This window comes from Platalea leucorodia (genome assembly GCF_965183815.1).
Source record: "Platalea leucorodia genome assembly, chromosome: 9".
Classification (NCBI taxonomy): Eukaryota; Metazoa; Chordata; class Aves; order Pelecaniformes; family Threskiornithidae; genus Platalea; species Platalea leucorodia.
In genome coordinates, this window is record NC_138831.1 from 2,875,661 (window position 1) to 2,894,282 (window position 18,622).

At 39.8% G+C, this 18,622-nt stretch overlaps 1 protein-coding gene across 2 annotated transcripts; it reads left to right on the forward strand.

The window, feature by feature from the left end:
- The first annotated feature begins 153 nt into the window (after positions 1-153).
- RUVBL1 (RuvB like AAA ATPase 1) lies at positions 154-17,496 on the forward strand. 2 transcript variants are annotated; one of them, XM_082322786.1, is made up of 11 exons: positions 154-358; positions 1,114-1,200; positions 1,835-1,967; positions 5,969-6,120; positions 7,428-7,517; positions 8,363-8,512; positions 9,887-9,950; positions 11,167-11,365; positions 13,385-13,487; positions 16,579-16,670; positions 16,986-17,496. In XM_082322786.1, the coding sequence occupies exons 1-11, from the start codon at positions 218-220 to the stop codon at positions 17,143-17,145; spliced, it is 1,371 nt and encodes a 456-aa protein (XP_082178912.1). In that variant the 5' UTR covers positions 154-217; the 3' UTR covers positions 17,146-17,496. The 2 variants fall into 2 exon arrangements, with proteins under 2 accessions (XP_082178912.1, XP_082178913.1); XM_082322787.1 differs by lacking the exons at positions 16,579-16,670; positions 16,986-17,496 and adding an exon at positions 14,609-14,662.
- The last annotated feature ends 1,126 nt before the right edge of the window (positions 17,497-18,622 follow it).

Genomic DNA, 18,622 nt, shown 5'->3' on the forward strand with positions numbered 1-18,622 from the left:
TCCGGAGGCGTCGCACACGGAAATGGGTGGACGGACCCTAAAAAAATGCACCCCCCGTCGATGACAGGCATGCGTCTCGCCCAATAAGAATCGAGAGCGCCGCCACACGGGCCAATGGCGCGGCGGGGCGGGCGGAGGCGGCTGCGCGCCGGGAGCCTTGGTAACGCGCGGGCCGCGTGTGGCGAGCGCGGGCGGTTGGGGACGGTTCTGCCCCGCCATGAAGATCGAGGAGGTGAAGAGCACCTCGAAGACCCAGCGCATCGCCGCCCACAGCCATGTCAAGGGGCTGGGGCTGGACGAGAGCGGCACCGCCAAGCCGGCGGGGGCCGGGCTCGTGGGGCAGGAGAACGCGCGGGAGGTGAGCGAGGGGGGCGGCAGGGCCCGGCCGGGGCTCCGCGGGGCTCCGCAGCCTCCGCCCCCGGTGAGGTGGGAGCCTCGGGGGCCCCGGGCGGCGCGGGGGCCGGGTCCGGTCTGTGCTGGGTGTCTTTACAAGTCCCGTTAGCGAGTGAGAGTCCTTGCCTGGGCTCCGCCGCGTATCCTGCTGCTGTGCGAGAAGCGAGGGGGGTGATCAGGGCTGTTCCTTACGCCGCTGCTTTTTTGCAAGGGCAGGTGACTGTCTCCCGGGTTTTAGGCGTAGAAATTGGGGTATCGAAGGCAACGGAACCTACCAACAATCAAGAGATTTGGTGCAAGTGGGGACTGGCGCTTCCCTTTCAGTCCGATGCCTGGCCCGGGGCGGGTGCTTTAGCTGATCTGTCGTTCTGAAAGTCAAAGATTCATTTTCTGCTTTATTTTTAGTCAAAAATTCATTTCCAGTTTTATTTTTAAACGTTTATATGTACATGCAGACTCCCTTCCCACTCCTGGAGTTGTGCTCTTAGGCTGAGTTTTATTTTTGATTTTTTTTTTTTTAATGCCTGTGTCAGATAAAATGATTGTAAGAAGTAGGTTTTTCCGGTCTTGCCTCCCTTTTTGTGTGCATGAAACTGAAATCCTCTTCATTTTTAGTGGGCTCACAAAACCTAATATTTCTAAACGCTTTTAGTAATATTGGAACAAAAGGTATTACAGTAATACTTGTGTTAACAGTGTAAATACCTATTTAACTTATAGGCTTGTGGGGTTATAGTGGAACTAATCAAAAGCAAGAAGATGGCTGGCAGAGCTGTGCTGTTGGCAGGACCTCCTGGAACTGGCAAGGTATTGTTTTTCTTTTTTGATATGAAATAAAGTATTCCCAAGTCGATTTTATTTTAATTTGTCGTCAGAACCATTTTAGGGTAGTGGTTACGTAATGTTTTCGTCTGCTGGGATTTTTTTCGTCAATGTATTGACATGGTTTCCTGCTTTCTATTTTGATTTTTGCCATGTCATCGACATTGGCAGTATCCAGTGGTGTGTTCGGGCACCATTAGTGTGAAACCACCTCTTGTAGGTTACTAAACACCCAGGTAATATGGTCTCTGAAGAAGAGTCTTAGAAGCTAATTTTATATTAAAAGCCTAAATAGTTTTTGATTTGTTTATTTTTTTTCCCTGTGCTATTTAAGACTTTTTGCATTTGTATGAGATGTCAAATTCAAATGCCCAGTATTGTTTCTTTAAGATGTTTTATAAGTCTTTGATAAAAGTCACTTTATATGTGTCTAAGTTGTTTTGGGGGGAGGAGGGCTGTTATATGTGAGAAATGTATGTCAGACAGAATAGTCTTAATATTAAATTGATAGTTGATATATGGAAGGTGATATGATGAGGAAAGTTAACTTTGTGCAGAAAGAATCCTTTGTTAATTCTCAAAAATTAACGTGTGGGTTGGTTTGTTTGTTTGTTTTAAGACTGCTTTGGCTTTAGCCATTGCTCAGGAACTGGGAAGTAAAGTTCCCTTTTGTCCTATGGTTGGAAGTGAGGTCTATTCCACTGAGATCAAGAAAACAGAAGTTCTAATGGAAAACTTCCGACGTGCAATTGGTAAGTTTCAGAAAAACAGAAGAATTAAATATTTGCATGATACTTATTTTGCTTTTTCCCATCATCTAAAAAGGAAAAACTTTTCAGTGGTCATGGTGGTTTTCAGATTATTGTATGTTCTTGTTTTCAGTGCTGATCTTAATTTAGTGAATCTATTCCACACGTAGTGGAGTTAGGTTTTCTGTTTATGAACCAAAATTTAATTGTTATGTTATGGTTTATTCTGTTTCCCCAGATTCTCCTCTCATCCTCCAGGTTTATCTCCTGGTTTTGCCTGTGACTCTGAATAAAGCTGAAAGAAAAATTATTTTTAGTTTCTTAAATTAGCAGAAACACTTGTAGACAGAAAAATGCTCTCTCCTTTTTTATTTTCATGATGTCACCCTACTAAGCCGACAGGCTTAATCAGGGACTGCTAAATGGCAGTGTTAGCCTGACTTAGTGTTCCAGCAAGCACAAAGAAAGTTCCATGCCAACAAAATAAATACTTTAACTTAATGTCTTCCTCAATTCTAGAGTGCTTTTACAAGCTTGATGTAAATTGGTTAAATTTGCAACACAACCTCAATGAGTATCTGAAATCTCTTATATGATCGCTGCTGACAGCTGATAAATGCAGTTAGAAGCGGCCCTTGTTTGTATGAGGATTGGCTAAAGATAGCCTAACTGATTTTAGTGCTGAACACATTAACAGTTAATCTTCCTGGTTTGTGTACCATGTTTCCCCTTGGACTTCATCTAAGTATTTGGTGGCAGTAAGGTGAAGAAGTCTCTCAGTTCTGCAATGAAACAAAAGTATTCCATTGACTTGTATAAGAAAGCAGCTCTCAGTCGTCTCTGGTCTTCTAGTTACCATGAATCTGGCAGGGCCTGGGGGAGGGAAGCCAGAGACTGAGTAGTCTGCAATATTTCCTTGATGTGATGAAGTTCCCTGTCAGAGATTTGGAAACCTGAACCCACAGATGAAACTTTTGCCATCCATGTTGTCATTTCTAGAGATAGCAGTATTTTAACTCGCTAAGGTTTAACAGCCAGCTACATTGTTAGTTCCCTGCATTCCCTGAATGTCAACAGAGACACGCTTCTAAACAAATATCGGTGTTAATGAAAGATGGAACTTCTTTTATTCCTTTCTGTTGAATTCCATGTCACATTTTCATAGCACAACCTTTATTGAATATTTTTATCAATGTAAAAAAAAAAAAATCTCTGAAATATTTTAAAGGACTAGTAACTACTGTTTCTTATAATGGAATATTCTCCAATCATGTTTAAATCTCTGTTACGTTTTACCTTCCCTGCCTGGTAAATAAATAATTTACAAGGGTGCGTTTTTAAAAAAATTATTTTGCATGCGCAGTGCAATGTCGGCTGTGGCTGGGTGCAAGAGAAGCTTCGGCTCACATGTCAACTAGTACCTAAAGTACTCATTTAGGGTTTTTTGGGGGAGCGAGGGGGGTATGATTCCTTATTCACAGGTTCTGTACACATCATCTATTGCTCATATTGTGCATTTTAATTTCAGAGGGTTTAGCAACCTCAATTTATAAAAATGTTCAGGGATATTAACATCAGTTTTGTTTGGGTTTGGTTTTGGTTTTTGGTTTTGTTGGTTTTTGTTCTTTTTTCCCCCTTGGAAACAACAGAGTCTGACTGGTTTGGACCCATCACTGTATAAGGAAACTGGGATGACTCCGAGTTTGCAGAATTTTTATTGTTGGGAGTAATTTTTAATAATAGACTTGACATAGTCTTGTGGCCAAGCACTGCGTGGGGTATAGTAGAGAGTTTGTAATACCTAAGAAACATAAAAGGACAGAGTGGGAAATGAGAAGGTGGAATTGTTGTACGGGTTAAAAAAACTTCAGCTGAGACAGATTAATCCTGTATAGAGCTTATTAGCAGCTGGCAAGGATAAAAAATAACTGCTGGAATAGCCACTTAAATAGCATATCTGTTCCCTGTGTCTCCAAATTGTAACTGCCAGTAAATCAAACAAGCACTATTTAACTCCCTATAGTGCTATTGAACCAAAACATGAAATAGCCCACAATTGCCTTCTTACACTCATGCCTCTGATTTGTAAGTAGGAATGGTCTCTGTTTAAGTTAAAAAGCTCTTGAGAATGAAGTTTGTAGTTGATACATGCAGAGTCATTTGAAAACAAAGGATAATCAGCAGCAAGTTCAAAGCATCGATTACCTTTGTTCAGATCACGTTCATCTGTAAATATTTTCTATAGACACATCTGTATGAGCACACTAGGTTAGAGGCATGCTTTTGAAGCAATCTCTAGGTTGTCCTCACTGACTTGGCTTTGGTTTGCATTGCAGAGCAGGCTCTGAGCGTGTGAATTTGATTCTTTTCAGATGAAATGGAACTGGAAGATGTGCTTTAGCAGCCTACAAAATATGCCCCAAACACAAATGGGCTTCCAGTTTTTCAGAGCAGAATAGAGCTTGTGCTGAAAGGTTAAAAACAGAACAAAAAGGAAGAACAAAGCTTTGAATGTCCTCTTCTCAGCACCAGCACTTTCCCTATTGCTTCACATTCCTTGCATATGTAGCCTATGTGATGCAGCCTTGTCTGGGTCAGTTTATAACTCAAAGGTTCATTAACTTTTTTTTTGTCTGATGTTTTGGCATACCTGAAAAGCAATTTTAAAAAAATTACTGAAATTAACTTTCTAGAGAACTTTTCATGTGGTGCTAAATAAGAGAAAGCAGACGTTTCTTACCAAGAAATTACCATGTTATCCACAAGTAACCTATTTCTCACATTTCAAATCCTAGTCTTAATTTGGGTCCAGTAGAGGGAGACAGACTCATATTTGTCAGTTCTTTATATTTCCCTATCAGCAACTCAAGATTACTGGTGAAGTGTCTGATCTATTTCAAAGCAAAATGAAAAGTTATGGAACAAGGAAAGTTTTATAAAGTCCTAATAGCCTCAGACTGGGCAGGATGACTTCCTTATATCTTGTTACAGCCCATTCATTATTTTTGGTATGGCATGTGTGTCTCATAAAATACTTTATAGAGTCTCTTCAGATGTGGGTTCTTTGAACTTTTATGTAGTTAGAACGTCTGCATAATTGTAGCGGTGGTGGTGATGATAGTGGTTTTTCTTTGGAACAGTCTAACCGTAAAACTCTTCAGCTCTGTATTATTCATCAATTTAAATAACTTAGTTAATTACAATAGTTGTGACTGGATTAGAAGATACCCAGATACTATGATGATTGCTCAACTGTCTGAAAACCAACTAAGTAAGGATTTCGTTGTCAGCTATTTTAAAATAGTTTTAAATTTGCATCATAGCAGATTCTGCTTAGTTTTATCTAGCTCACCTTTTGCTATTAACTTGAAAAATATTTTAAATGATACATCATTAACCTTTTCTTAATTCTATGAAGTTCTAACACAATACCTGTTAATCAATTTATGCTATTTTTAACTCGGTTGCTAAAATATAAAGTTTTTTATGAAGTCACCTTTTTTTCTCCAGTCTTTTTCCTTACTTTGCAGGGCTTTTCTGATGGTACAAAAATTGTGTAAAACTCACAGTTATATTAGTGTCACTGATCTTTAGTTTCAGACGATAAACTGTTTCTCGGATGAACGATGAACTGACTTTAGCGTAGGGGAACAAATTGAGCAAATCCCCTCTTTGAGGGAGGGAGAAGAAAGAGGATACTGACATTTGCTTCAAGAACTAATAATAAAGACAGAAAGAAAATAATTTCTCAGAGTTTAATAAAGTGCTTTGTGGGTCAGAACGTGGGCTGAACTTTCACTCTGATGACACAGGATGAGTATTCTCCCTTAATATTGAAGAAAAGAACAATAATTGATCTTTCTAATTCTGCAAGTAAAAAATGACCATTAAATGTAATGCAGCCTAATAATATGTTACATTCTGTTGGCAGTAATGCAGCAGACTCCTGAGTGTATACGGCCATTGATTTGTGTACTGAAACTATTCTAAACCATTTCTTGCAGGGTTGAGGATTAAAGAGACCAAGGAGGTTTATGAAGGAGAAGTCACAGAACTAACTCCATGTGAGACTGAAAATCCTATGGGGGGGTATGGCAAAACCATCAGCCACGTAATTATAGGACTCAAAACTGCAAAGGGAACCAAACAGTTGAAGGTACGCATGGTAGAGTCTCAAAAATTTCCTTAAGTATTTCAGGTCTGCCTCTTCTATTTTTAGCACTTCTTATTTCCATTTCAAGCACTTGATCCCCATCTCTGTAGAGTGGGGATGCCAGGAGGCTGCTTTCTTTTGCTCGAGGAATTTATCCTACTCCCGAGCGTGTATGTTTATCTGCTTTGTGTAAAATATTTAGATGTTAGTCTTGTCTCCTACTAACTGAAATGGGGGATAAACCCATCGCTCAGTTAGCAGCCCCTGTTATTTTTCTGTTTGGCAGCACACGCTTTTATGTCTTCAATGAGTTAAGGGAGAGTTTACGCAGGAAGAGATCCTGATGCAGTTTTGCAGCATTACTAGTACCACAGAAAAATGGGCTCCGCTGGGAATCTGAACTATGATCTGTCGCAGTCCATGATACACTCACACTGACCCTGGCTATAAATTCATGTTTGTGATAACAAGCATACAAGAAAGGTCTTGTTTGGTTTTGTTTTCCTGATTCTCAACTGAATTTTTGAGGATGGTTTTGGGAAATCTTGCCTGCTTCAGTATAAATTGTTCTTTCTGTCACATCCCTTCTTTCTACATGGGGAGGTGTGCTCTAGTGAATATTTGATTTGAACTGGAAATTGAGCTGGTATGTTGCCAGCTCAGACCCACTTTCCCTTTGTTTTCTTGTACAAGTCTCTGTCCATGTTGTTCAATTTCCCTGTCAATTAGAGTATGAGAGAACTGAAAGCTGTCTCTGTTGTTATCATCTTGCATTCGTTCACTCTGAAAACAAGAAAATGCAGGGCAAAAGTGAATAAACACGTACTGGGAGAAACAAAGGCATCTAACGTATTCTACATTCACTCTCCCTCACACAGCTCCACAGAGGATACAAATTCAAGAAATCAAGTAGCATAATCCAGTGCTATAGCAGGATTTTTTATAAAAGTTTTGTTAGAAAGCAAGAGAAGTGCTACATCCTAGGTATAAATATATTGTCACATTACACAAAGGCACACTTTGTGATGCTCACTGGTATCATTATCATTATGTTTCTGGCACTTACTGTTGCTTCCCTCAGATAGCAGATATTTTTGGTGAGAAAGTAAGTTCTCTGCATCTTCTTTCAGATTTATTCTCTATCACTACTCCAAGTGTTAAAAGCTTTATAAAATCCTAGAGGTGTTGTTGGGGGGAGTTGCAGTTTAATTTTGACTGGTGGGACTGAGCTTTAGACTAAATTTCTCTTCCCTGATTACTGTAACAATATGGAACTGTTTTGACCAACTGTGATGTTCGCTTGTCTCCAGCTGGACCCAAGCATATTTGAAAGCTTGCAGAAGGAGCGAGTGGAAACTGGTGACGTTATTTATATTGAAGCAAACAGTGGAGCCGTCAAGGTAAAAGAAAAGTTCTGCACTTTTATGTGGGTGTATGTATTCTTGCAGACCTTCCTCTGCCTTTGTGAGAAGGCTCTCCGATTTATTAACCTTAACTGACATGAAATGGTTACACGGAAGTTTTAAAAAGAGCCCAGTGTTTTCCTTATCTGGAGAGAAAATTCTCTCTTGCACTGAAAGAACGTGGTCATCTGGTTCACAATTAAGGTCATCTGGCAAGGAAGCTATCACTGATGCTGTCTGGATGAGTTTTCTTTTCTTTAAGATCAAGACATCTTCAAGGGAAGGGGGGGAAAACCAAGCAACTTTAGTCATTTTCAGGATGACATGTGCAGTGTATTTAATCTTTCTTTTATCGCTCTGGTATTTTCTCTAAAAGATATATACATGTAGAAGGGAATACTGCATTAGTTAGCATTCTTTTCATATCTGATTTAGAAAGTAGTGTACAGCGATACTTGCCGTTTAATGGATGAGCATAATATTTTGTATCATATGATAAATCACCCACCTACAAAGGAGTCTTCAACAGTTCTCCCAGTCTCTAGTTAATCTGCTGGATTTGTCCTTTAGCAGGAGTTGCATACGGTTAAAAGAAGGGGAGGGAGGAGTGGAATATTCTTACCACTGAAAATATCGGGTGTTTTTCAACAGAGTTTTTGAGCTTTGATCAGTAGATAGGGTATGCCTGTTGCTGAGCAGGGAGTGGGATGTCTGAATTGTCAGCTGAGGCTTCTCAGGAGTGGAATTGTGAACCAAGCCCTTTTTATCAAGTTCATGTCACTCAAGGTTTTGGCACTGAAACTAATTCTATACCTAGGTTTCTCTTCTTTGCTTTTTCTCAGAGGCAAGGCAGGTGTGATATCTATGCTACGGAATTTGACCTTGAAGCTGAAGAGTATGTTCCCTTGCCAAAGGGTGATGTGCACAAGAAAAAGGAAATTATTCAGGATGTCACTCTGCATGACTTGGATGTGGCCAATGCTCGACCTCAGGTATCTGACTCCACAGATGAAGTCTTTACAGAAAAATTATTTGACATAGATGTGACGGTTACTAGAATAATCAAGGAGATGTAGAAAGTTGAGCTGTCCTAAATCCCCCCCGAAGATTCCACTATGGGAAAAGCAGTAGGTGTTACACTGTGAAGGCCAGTCTACCTCTCCTCTCCGGAGGGAGGTGATGCTGCAGTTGGCTACCTCAGTGGCCCTGCCATACAGGTTAAAGAGACAGTTGCTGGGTTAGGATTCACGCACCTGGTCATGGAATATTTATCAGAGTACATTTCCTAACACTACAGAGAACAGCCTTATAGCCATAGCGGAGCTTCCACACAGGTATCTGGGACCCACTCCCTTCACAGTTAATGCATAATCTAGACCTAGCTCTCCCCTTCCCTCCACCACTGTGCCCCATCCCCTGCAGAGAAAGAGCAGTGTGGGCTGTTCCTCTTGACCAGGAAAAGAGATTATTTCTTTCTCTCCAGAAGGAATGTTACCTACAGATGGGAAGTAGCAGCAACCAGATCTGCATCGTTTTATTTATCGAAAGTTCTGAATACAGATTAATTTATTCTGCTCTGTGTTTATGGTTTTGTGGCCGTGAAACGGAAACTGCAAGCACTATGATAAAAGGTCACAAAGTGTTTTTAACTGCTGCGGGTTCTGTTGATGTCCCTGCTTCCTTCAGAAATGTTTCATAATCTCCTGTTAAATTTCCTTATGACTTTCCGTGGAGCTCTGAGCAAATCGCAGCAAAAAGTTGAAAAGAGAATTACTCCATGCTGTATCTTAACATAAACCCAGCACTGAGGGAATTCCATCTATGTCAAACAAAAGCCACTAACAATACAGTATCCTTGTTTAAAGGCTGGCACCCCTACAGTATGTAGATACTACAAGCCCTTAACCTACTCCATTTCAAAATAAACATTCTTTTTCCAACAAAATCATTTACATGATAAGAATCAAGGTGTTAAAAACTATTAAAACTCAGCGTAATGGTTCGTGTGTTTACAGGTTGAACACCTACTGTGCACGCAGACAATCCAAGTCTCTCTGTTCCCTGACAATTTTAATCCTTATGAGCTTTTCTGTGACAATTTTTTTTAAAAGAGGATATCTCATTTTGGTTTTTTATGTTCTCCAAACGAACGAGGCTAACGAAAGGGTGAGGAGGTGGCTAAGTTTGTGTTTAGAATACTGCCGCAGTGAAGTGACCTAACCTTTGACAGATATCAACACTGCTGATATAAAGTATCAAGTTAACTGCAAGAAACAACTTCTTTAACCAGTTCCTGATTTATAAAATTCTCCTGGTATGTGTTCACTACAAGACCTCATAGCTGATCTGTAACTTTCTTTTCCTAGGGTGGGCAAGACATCCTTTCTATGATGGGACAATTGATGAAGCCTAAGAAAACTGAAATTACTGGTATGAATCCTGCATGGTATTTTTAGACCAATATAACCTATATGTTTGCCAGTTAGAAAAGGATTAAAAATAGGGTTATTCATGCACCATCTCTAAATGAATGCCTGCGTAATATTTATTCATAAATATTCAGATTTCGAAAAGCAGTGATACAGCTGCTAGAATTGCAATGGCTGGAAACAGTACAACATGTTAGTTGTTCACACATAGGGTGATAAAATACATACTGTACTCTGCACCTGTCTTCCTGGGGAGAAGGAGGTTAGAATGCTAATGCCATCCCCCTTTCTCGAAACACTGCTGCCAGAGAGTGCGAGGGTCGCACCTTGACAAAGAGCCAAACTGAACAACCGAAAAAACCTAAAACACCATTGTTGGGATGCATGCTTATGTGAAGCAACCATACCGAATTTCTGTGGAACAGAAAAATGGCTTCTTAAGCCTCTAACCTTGGTTTGGTTTAGACACCTCTATAGCAGCTGTCTTATTGACTTGATGCTCTAAGTGCACTGCTGCTCTTCCTACTTACAGATCATTGGAGGAAAAAAAAAAAGATCTACAGAAAGATCTATTCTCCTTTTTGCTTTGAGAGAAATGATGTTTCTGTAAGCGACTATCTAAATTTAGATCAAAGTCTGTTTCAATACCTAACTTGAATGGCGGTCTTTTGAAGTATTTAGTCTGTTCCAGAGGTCACTTTGCTTATTCTAATGTCAGATTTATCGATGTAACATCTTGCGTAGCTTTGAGATCCATATGTTCACAGAAATTTATATAGCCCTGTTTTTTTTTTTGGTGTTAAACACAACTTCTTTGCTGAAATACAGTAGCAATATTTTATTCTTTCAGAGGTGTTCTTTTCAGCCATGCTTGGAAACTTTGTTAAGCTTCATGTTTTAAACTGAGGTTTGTCTGACTCCCCCTCCCCTGCCAAACTCCCCAAACCCACAAAAATGATAGTGTTTCACAAGCTATGTGAGGGGACAGACTACCCCAGTTAAGTGCTAGAAGTTCAGTTTAGAAACGCTTTGCTGCACAGAGGTCTCCCCAATGCAGTAGGGAATGCCACAGAATTTTAGTGTCACAGAGATTTTTTCCCTGTGGTGGTAAGATACCAAACCATGGAAAAATCCAAGGAGAATTTTACTTGCTTTAAGTCTTTCATACAGACCTATAGTTCACTAGCGGAACAACTAACAGTTTCTTTTGTTCTCAGACAAACTTCGAGGAGAGATAAATAAGGTGGTAAATAAATACATCGATCAAGGCATTGCAGAGCTAGTCCCAGGTGTACTCTTTGTAGATGAAGTTCACATGCTGGATATTGAATGTTTCACATACCTGCACCGAGCCCTGGAATCTTCTATTTCCCCCATTGTCATCTTTGCTTCCAATCGAGGAAACTGCGTTATCAGGTATGATGTCTAAAGCTGACTTTTCCAGTTTGCATTGGTCCGTAAACCCTGGAATTAGCTGTATCAGCAGAGTTACAATCTTTCAAGGCTTTTGTCTCCGATACCGACATCTGTGGTCATCCCTGGGTTACAAGGTGCATCAGCGCTCAAGAACTGCTTGTGAGCTTCGTGATGGGACAGGCACCTAATGCCAGGCTGAGTTAAAGCAGAATGGAATTCCTCCTTTTATTTCCACTGACACATCCCTCTAACAGCTTCTGAATTGTCTTATTTCCTGGGTCATCTGTAACAATTACCTTTCTCATGGGATACCTCAACACATCTGTTGCTTGCACATTAGGGACATCAAAAGGGCTACAAACCTCCAATATCATAGTTTTCTGCTTCTTCTGGCTGATTTTGCTGTTTTCTATCCTCAGTGCATCAGACTTAAGCTTCCTGTTCTTACTGTTAAAGCATGTCACAGTTCAGCCTCTCCCTACCCTTTGTTGTTTCCTACTATGTTGGTCTGGCTTCTTGTGATTCTTCGGTCTTGCCAACTAACTTGTTTTTCATCTCACTGCAGTTCGTGCCTCCACTTCAATATTTTGCACCCACGCAATGCATTCTTTGCATGTTCAGTAAAAGTGCTCTCCTCTTTCAGACTCTTCCTTAAGTTCTACTGCTAATTTGTGGTCTAGGTCTAATTATGTCTAAACAAGCTGTCATTAGCAATGATTGCTGCTCTTTAAATTGATTTAATTCAGCTGTGTAACCAGCTATTCCTTTCTCTCTTAGTGGCTCATCTGGTATTAATCTTTCTCTGCTTGCATTGCTTAGGAGTTAAGGTGATAAGCCCTTCAAAAATGTTTAAGGTGGACATTGCAGTGCTCTCTTTGCAAAGGCATAAAAAGGCTGTCTTGTAAAAGTAGAGCAAATAGAGATCTGTCACTGTGGATTCACTGCAGATCTTGTTATGAAAAAACTGTAATTTAAGAAAGGAAGATTTCCATAGAATAATTCTATCTAATATTGCTAAATTAAATCCTTAAAAGCAAGCTACTTTGATAGTATACTACTATCTCAAGTAGTTAGCGATGCTCTGATTTGCCTGCTGATGGCTCTTAAAAGGGTTGGGGAAAAATTAATTGTATAGCATAGTTGATTCTGTAACCTCATAAGAGAAGGAATCGCTTCGGAGGAGAGAACACCATCTACTCGGGAGCACAGCAGATGATTGCAGGGCATTTTGATTCATTTCCCAAGGAGGACCATGGCCAAAGCTGCAGTGCCTGAATACTAGCACTAGAACTTAGAGATGGAGTTATCTACCAGCACTTTACTGGTTTTACCTGCAATCTGTGTAGATCTCATGAAATCTGGATATCTTTCACTCTTGACTTCACAGCAAATTGTGGTGGTCTTGGAAAACCAAGAGTAGAGGTGTCTGCAGCCCTTGCTGTTGGGTGTTGTACATCAAACAAATAAAATTGTTGGGGTCTAGATCCTGCTCTGCCCTTCATGCACAGACCTCCACTTCTCAATTTGCTGGATTGCAAGCATGGAATGTAAACCACTGAAGTATTTACTGGAAGGACTGGGGGAAGGATTGAACAGAGTAATGGCTTATTCAGCAAGAGGGGACGTTCTCCAAATGGATGATACTGTATATAATTTCTACTGATACTGCTAAACAAATTAGTAAGACTGATTTGTTCCTTGCTGGAAGATACTTTGGAACATTAGATAAGACTGTATTGTAAGATACCATGCAGGGAAACATGAAGGAAAGCACCACCTCTAAGTATTTTTGAGTGGCATGTTTAAGAGCTCCAGAAATAGTATTTGTTTCCCTTGGGCTGTCCAGTATGAACTTCAGACTAGGACGTCTCCTGTCTCTGTCTGGGGCGTCTGTCTCTACGGGAAGACACGAGAATTGTAAACTAGTAGATGTGTAGTCACTTACAACTGATTTTAGTAAAGTCACCGTACTGAACTCAGAATAGTATCTGATCTCTTTCTGTTTGGTTTCTCCTGTAGAGGCACCGAGGATGTAGTGTCTCCTCATGGAATACCACTGGACCTGCTGGACAGAGTGATGATTATCCGAACCATGCTGTATACACCCCAAGAAATGAAGCAGGTATGTACAGCGTTTTAAGAGAAATTCTAAAAAGTCCCTGGACTTCTAATCTATTGGGACGACTGCTACGTCTCTGTATATTCTGTTACTATAGAGCTGTTTGACACTTTGTGGTCACCAGGGCTTGTGCCAGAAAGCTTACCACTTCCTAAATGCGTGCTGCGTTAGTAACCATTTACAGTAAGCTGGTTAAAATTGCGCACGCAATTTCTCTGTCTGATTTCCACCCACTGATGAGTTGTATTGGTAAGCATACCTAGAGCTGAAAGTGACCTCTCGCTTGCATGGAATAGCAGGGCTTGTTAGCTCACCTTGCCTCTTGCGCAGACGTGCTTTCCGTAGAGTTCGCAGGTTCCAGCAGGTAGGGCTTTTTCAGTGTCACATTTTATAGCTTTAACCTGCTAGGACCGTCTCCTGAAACTGGGAGGATTTTCATGCTCCTAGTCAAGTTTGGAAATGTAAGCACAGTAGGCGGTGCAGAGATATGCTTCTAAACGCCTGAAACTTTTCCTGTGGGGCCATCACAATGTATTGTGTATCGATTATAATGCTTGGGTGCCATTATGATGCATCGTGTCAAAGATCCCCCTCATTAGCGTCTCAATGCTGTGCAGTGACACAATGCAGAAGACGTTACGGTTTATCATGTCAATTCTTTGTATTATTTAAGAGATAGTGTCAATGGAGGAGAGCGTTGTCACGAGATAATAGTCTCCTGCTGCTGGATAAGTGCCAAGGTGAAGCCGAGGCATTTATCGAATATAAACGTAGAGGCAAAGCTTCATTTCACTTGGTTTGAGGAGCTTTTCACATACGGCTGTTGTGAGCCGTTCTCAGGATGATTTTTTTGTACCTAAAAGGACACTTTAAAGCATTATAGTATAGATTACGGTAGAAGCAGCCCAGTGATTTAATAATACGATGATGTTTTGTCTGTATACAAAACAAATTTTAAAGCGTGACTTTTACTCAGTCTGGAGATGTTAAAGACTGTTGTCTGGACTTCCTTACACTGTGTGTGAATTTTGTGTAGTTAGGGTAGTAGCAGTACGTACTCTGAGTTACTTTTCGTTACGGTTGCTATATGTAAGACCTGCCTAGTGTGCTGTATTATCATGCAGATAATGCACCGTTACAGAGCTCATTTCTGAACTGTTGGTTTTCAGAAGAGCTGGGTAAGTGCTGTGATTTCCACTCTCCCCAGGGATGGGGGAAAGGAAGTGTTTACAGTAGCATTTCCTAAAGCTAAAAATAGAGTCCAGACATCACATGCCATAAATCATGTTCCCATAGTCAGATAACCTCATCTTCCCTTAAATTAAGGCTTGTGAATGACTTCTCTTGGGAGAAGAGGAGCTATTACACTTAACTTTGGTTTCTGACTAAATACAGTTGAGGACGTTTAAAAATAAGACGTCCATAAATTTATTTTTCTGCTCCCATTTTTGCTATTATGAATTGCTATTTTTGCTCCCATTTTTCTTTCCTGCTAGGAAGAAGTTTGCACTGCTGATGTTTCTGTGCGAGACTCTTTGCCTTGGCCTTTCACAATTGATCTGTTTATCAGCACAAGAATTGTCCATTTATCTACTGAAACCAGTTCATAACCAGTTCAGAATATTTCTCTTTGTGTTGATAAAGTAGAAATCCCATTGTTTAGCTCTGCTCTGAGAGCAGGACCCACAGTTACCTTCATGCAACCAGAATAGGGAGAAAATTTGCTTTTATGCATATTCTAGTCAGGTATTGTCATCATCAAACCTTTTTGCATACGTGCCTGCTGTTAGATAGTAAAGGTTATAACCTGGACTTTTTGTTTCTAATGTATTTTACCTGATAAACACTTCTTTTCCTATTTGATAGCAACTTATTTATTTATATATGTATTTGCTGGGTTAACGGCTTGGGCCCCAGTCCTTCGGTAAGGTTCTACCAAGTTGCTAGATAAAAAGTTATATATAAAAAAAGTTGTTAAAGATGTGGCATTCAAGACACCTTGTTTCTAGAAGGGGAAGAGCAAAGTAGCAGTATTTGAATGGAAAGTGTCTGAGTGATCTAAAAGACAGAAAAAAATCTTCAATTTGAAATTGCCGTTTGCAGCAGCATTGCCAATATTCAGTATTAATATCTTAGCACAACTTCCTGCCATTTCAAGCCCCTCTCTTACTCTGTTCCCTACTCTGACTCCCCTAGCGTGTTTTTATGGCTTTAATTTAAACGAGTGCTTCTTGATATCTTGTTTACAAAGCTGCCAAAGTGAAAAATACCTGTATTATATGAGGCTCGCAGTTCCAGAGTTATCTCAGCGCTACAACACAACATCATTATCCAGTCTGCCCCTTATCACTCAGCTGGCAATACGGACTACCGAGAGACTTGTGCCACTTTTGTTACAGCTTTATATGCTCAGGCTTATTAGTGATATCTTGCTCTCCAACTTCGTAAAGATCTTCAAACTGGTACAAGCCTGAGACTGTTCTTGAAAGATTAGATTCTTCTTAGTGATTTTTTTCGTCTTGCAGGAATAGGTGAATCATAGAAAGTAACTTTTTGATTTATTTTACTATCTTCTTGTCAATTGAATAAAAAGCGTGTTGTGAGCTGCTAAGGAAAGGGCGTAGCTTTCTGTGGGGCTTTTTGGAGGGCCCGCTGTATAGCAGCAATGATACACTGCAAAACTTAGTAACTAACTGGTGTAGCTGTCCACAAGGCTCCAGCTGGCACTCACTTCCCGCATACTTTTTCCATTTTCTTGTATAAGTTCTCGTATTCTGGTCCTTATTAGTAGATGTACGTTGCTAACCATGCAGAATTATCATGAAGGGTTCGTAGTCCAGACATGTCACTTTACCTGCCTTTTGTGCTAATCAGTTTTTCAACGTATATTTTTCAAAATATAAATTTGCCTATTCAAACTCAGAATTTTACAAATTCTAGTTTAGTGGTAAGTTACACTAGGATAACTCTCCACACCATCTCATTTTATAGCATGTCTCATCTCTAAGCTGACAGAGTTTCCAGATACTAAGCTAAGTAGTATAGCGTGCTAATTGTTTGGGCTGGTACCTCACTTGCTCGTTCATCCCAACAGATCATAAAACTTCGTGCTCAGACAGAAGGAATTAATATTAGTGAAGAAGCTCTAAACCATTTAGGGGAAATTGGTACCAAGACAACCTTAAGGTAAGTTGAGTGCAGCTGGCTTTTCTCTTAAGTATTGGCTGGGTCTAAAAACACTCTAGGGTAACTCACTCTTGGAAGTGAGACAACCCTCTCCCATACAGTAATGTGGTCTATTAAGAAGAGGGCTAACATTAAAAAAGAGTGGGAATCCTCCGCTTTCCTCCTTTAAGGAATGTACGTGCTGGGGGGTCTTGCAGACTTTTTATACCGCTGGCAGAGCTGTGTGTTTCCTAACAAATCTCCCACCCCTACATCTATTCGGTTCTCTGGGATGCACTGAATTGTCATTATTCATCCATCTCTGTTTGATCACAGGTATGCTGTGCAGTTACTGACCCCGGCTAACCTGCTCGCCAAGATTAATGGGAAGGACAGCATTGAGAAAGAGCATATTGAAGAAATAAATGAACTTTTCTATGATGCCAAATCCTCAGCAAAAATCTTGGCCGATCAACAGGAGAAGTACATGAAATGAAGAGCTTATGTTAGATGCTTTGAAGTGGCTTTAACCCTTACCCGGGGCTGGCTTAATTATTGAATGAGAAACGGTAATGCTTTGTCTCTTTTGGGACTGAAAAATATTTAAATGTTGGACTGCTTTGTCAGGCCAGAATTAACTATCAAGTGTTCCTATTTCGTTATCAACAATAAGATGCTCCATGATGTCTGTGTAACATCTTAGTCTCCCTTTTATGAGTATACATATGAAATTAATAGCTCTTGACCCGTCAGTTTTGTCTTTAGATTTCATTACAGAAGAGCTCTAACTGAAGTTGATGCTTAAGAACAGTCTATTTTCTTTATCAATGTTGTTTTAAAATAGTTTCCTTTTACAGATAAGAATTTTTTTTTTTTTGAATCAAAGTTTGTCTGAAGTGCTTTATAATAAAATATTTCAAGAATATTGGAAGCTTGCATGTGTTTGCCCTGCCTAAAGAAACAGTCAAAATAAGTTGGAATTAACAAAGCCAAATATGAGTAAAACGGATTGGCAACACAAAAATAGATCTACAGCAAAGGAAAAAAATAGGAATGGGACCTTTTTAAAGTATTTACTCTTTTGTAGATCTTGTTTTTTATTTTCTGAAGACTTCTTTGGAGAATGCAGAAATCATAGAATCGTTAAGGTTGGAAAAGACCCTTAAGATCATCGAGTCCAACCGTTAACCTATCACTGCCAAGTCCACAGCTAAACCATGTCCTAGTACATAATTACATAATAGTAATTATCTTGGCCCTATTTAAAGCCTTTCTTCCAGAGTGACTTATCCTTTTTTTGTGGCTTCTTGAAGCTGATTAAATAAAAATTGCTTTTCCATCATAGTTAGCTATTTTTTCACTGTGTTCTGTCCCCACTTTCTTGATCACCCAGGATCAGAAAAAAATCTCAAATTAAAAATGTATGAATATTCATACATAAAAATGAAAGTTAACAGAGCGATAGTGAAAAGAATAACCCAATAATCAAGGTTTGAAATCCTGCTCTGCACAGACTTTGTATGAGCTTAGCCTTAGTCTCTTGTTCACGAGTATGCTTCCTCGTTTTGTAAAGCATGGATACTTGGTTGCTTCACAGCACTCAGGATAAATGATTTAAAGATTAAGATCCTTGTAACACTGAAATACAAACCTATGTAACCATGTAAATGGATGAACTGGGAAAAAAAAGTAGAAGCTTCAGAAAGTGACTAACCTCACAGTCTTTATTAGAACCTTTAGTGATCTAAAACACTTTATGGACGCTTACTGAAATAAGCGTAATTCTTAGGGTAAGGTGGGAAGGGAAGAAATAACTTGTGACAGCAGCCCAGCTTTAAATGCCCTTTTTCTTTTTAGCAGCTGCAAAGTGGAGAAGGTAAGTTTTCAATTAATTCTTTTAGCTCATCAAAAATGTTAATTCACGTCCCTAAATGAGAAGCTTTCTGACAAGTACCAAACTTAGAGCTACTCAG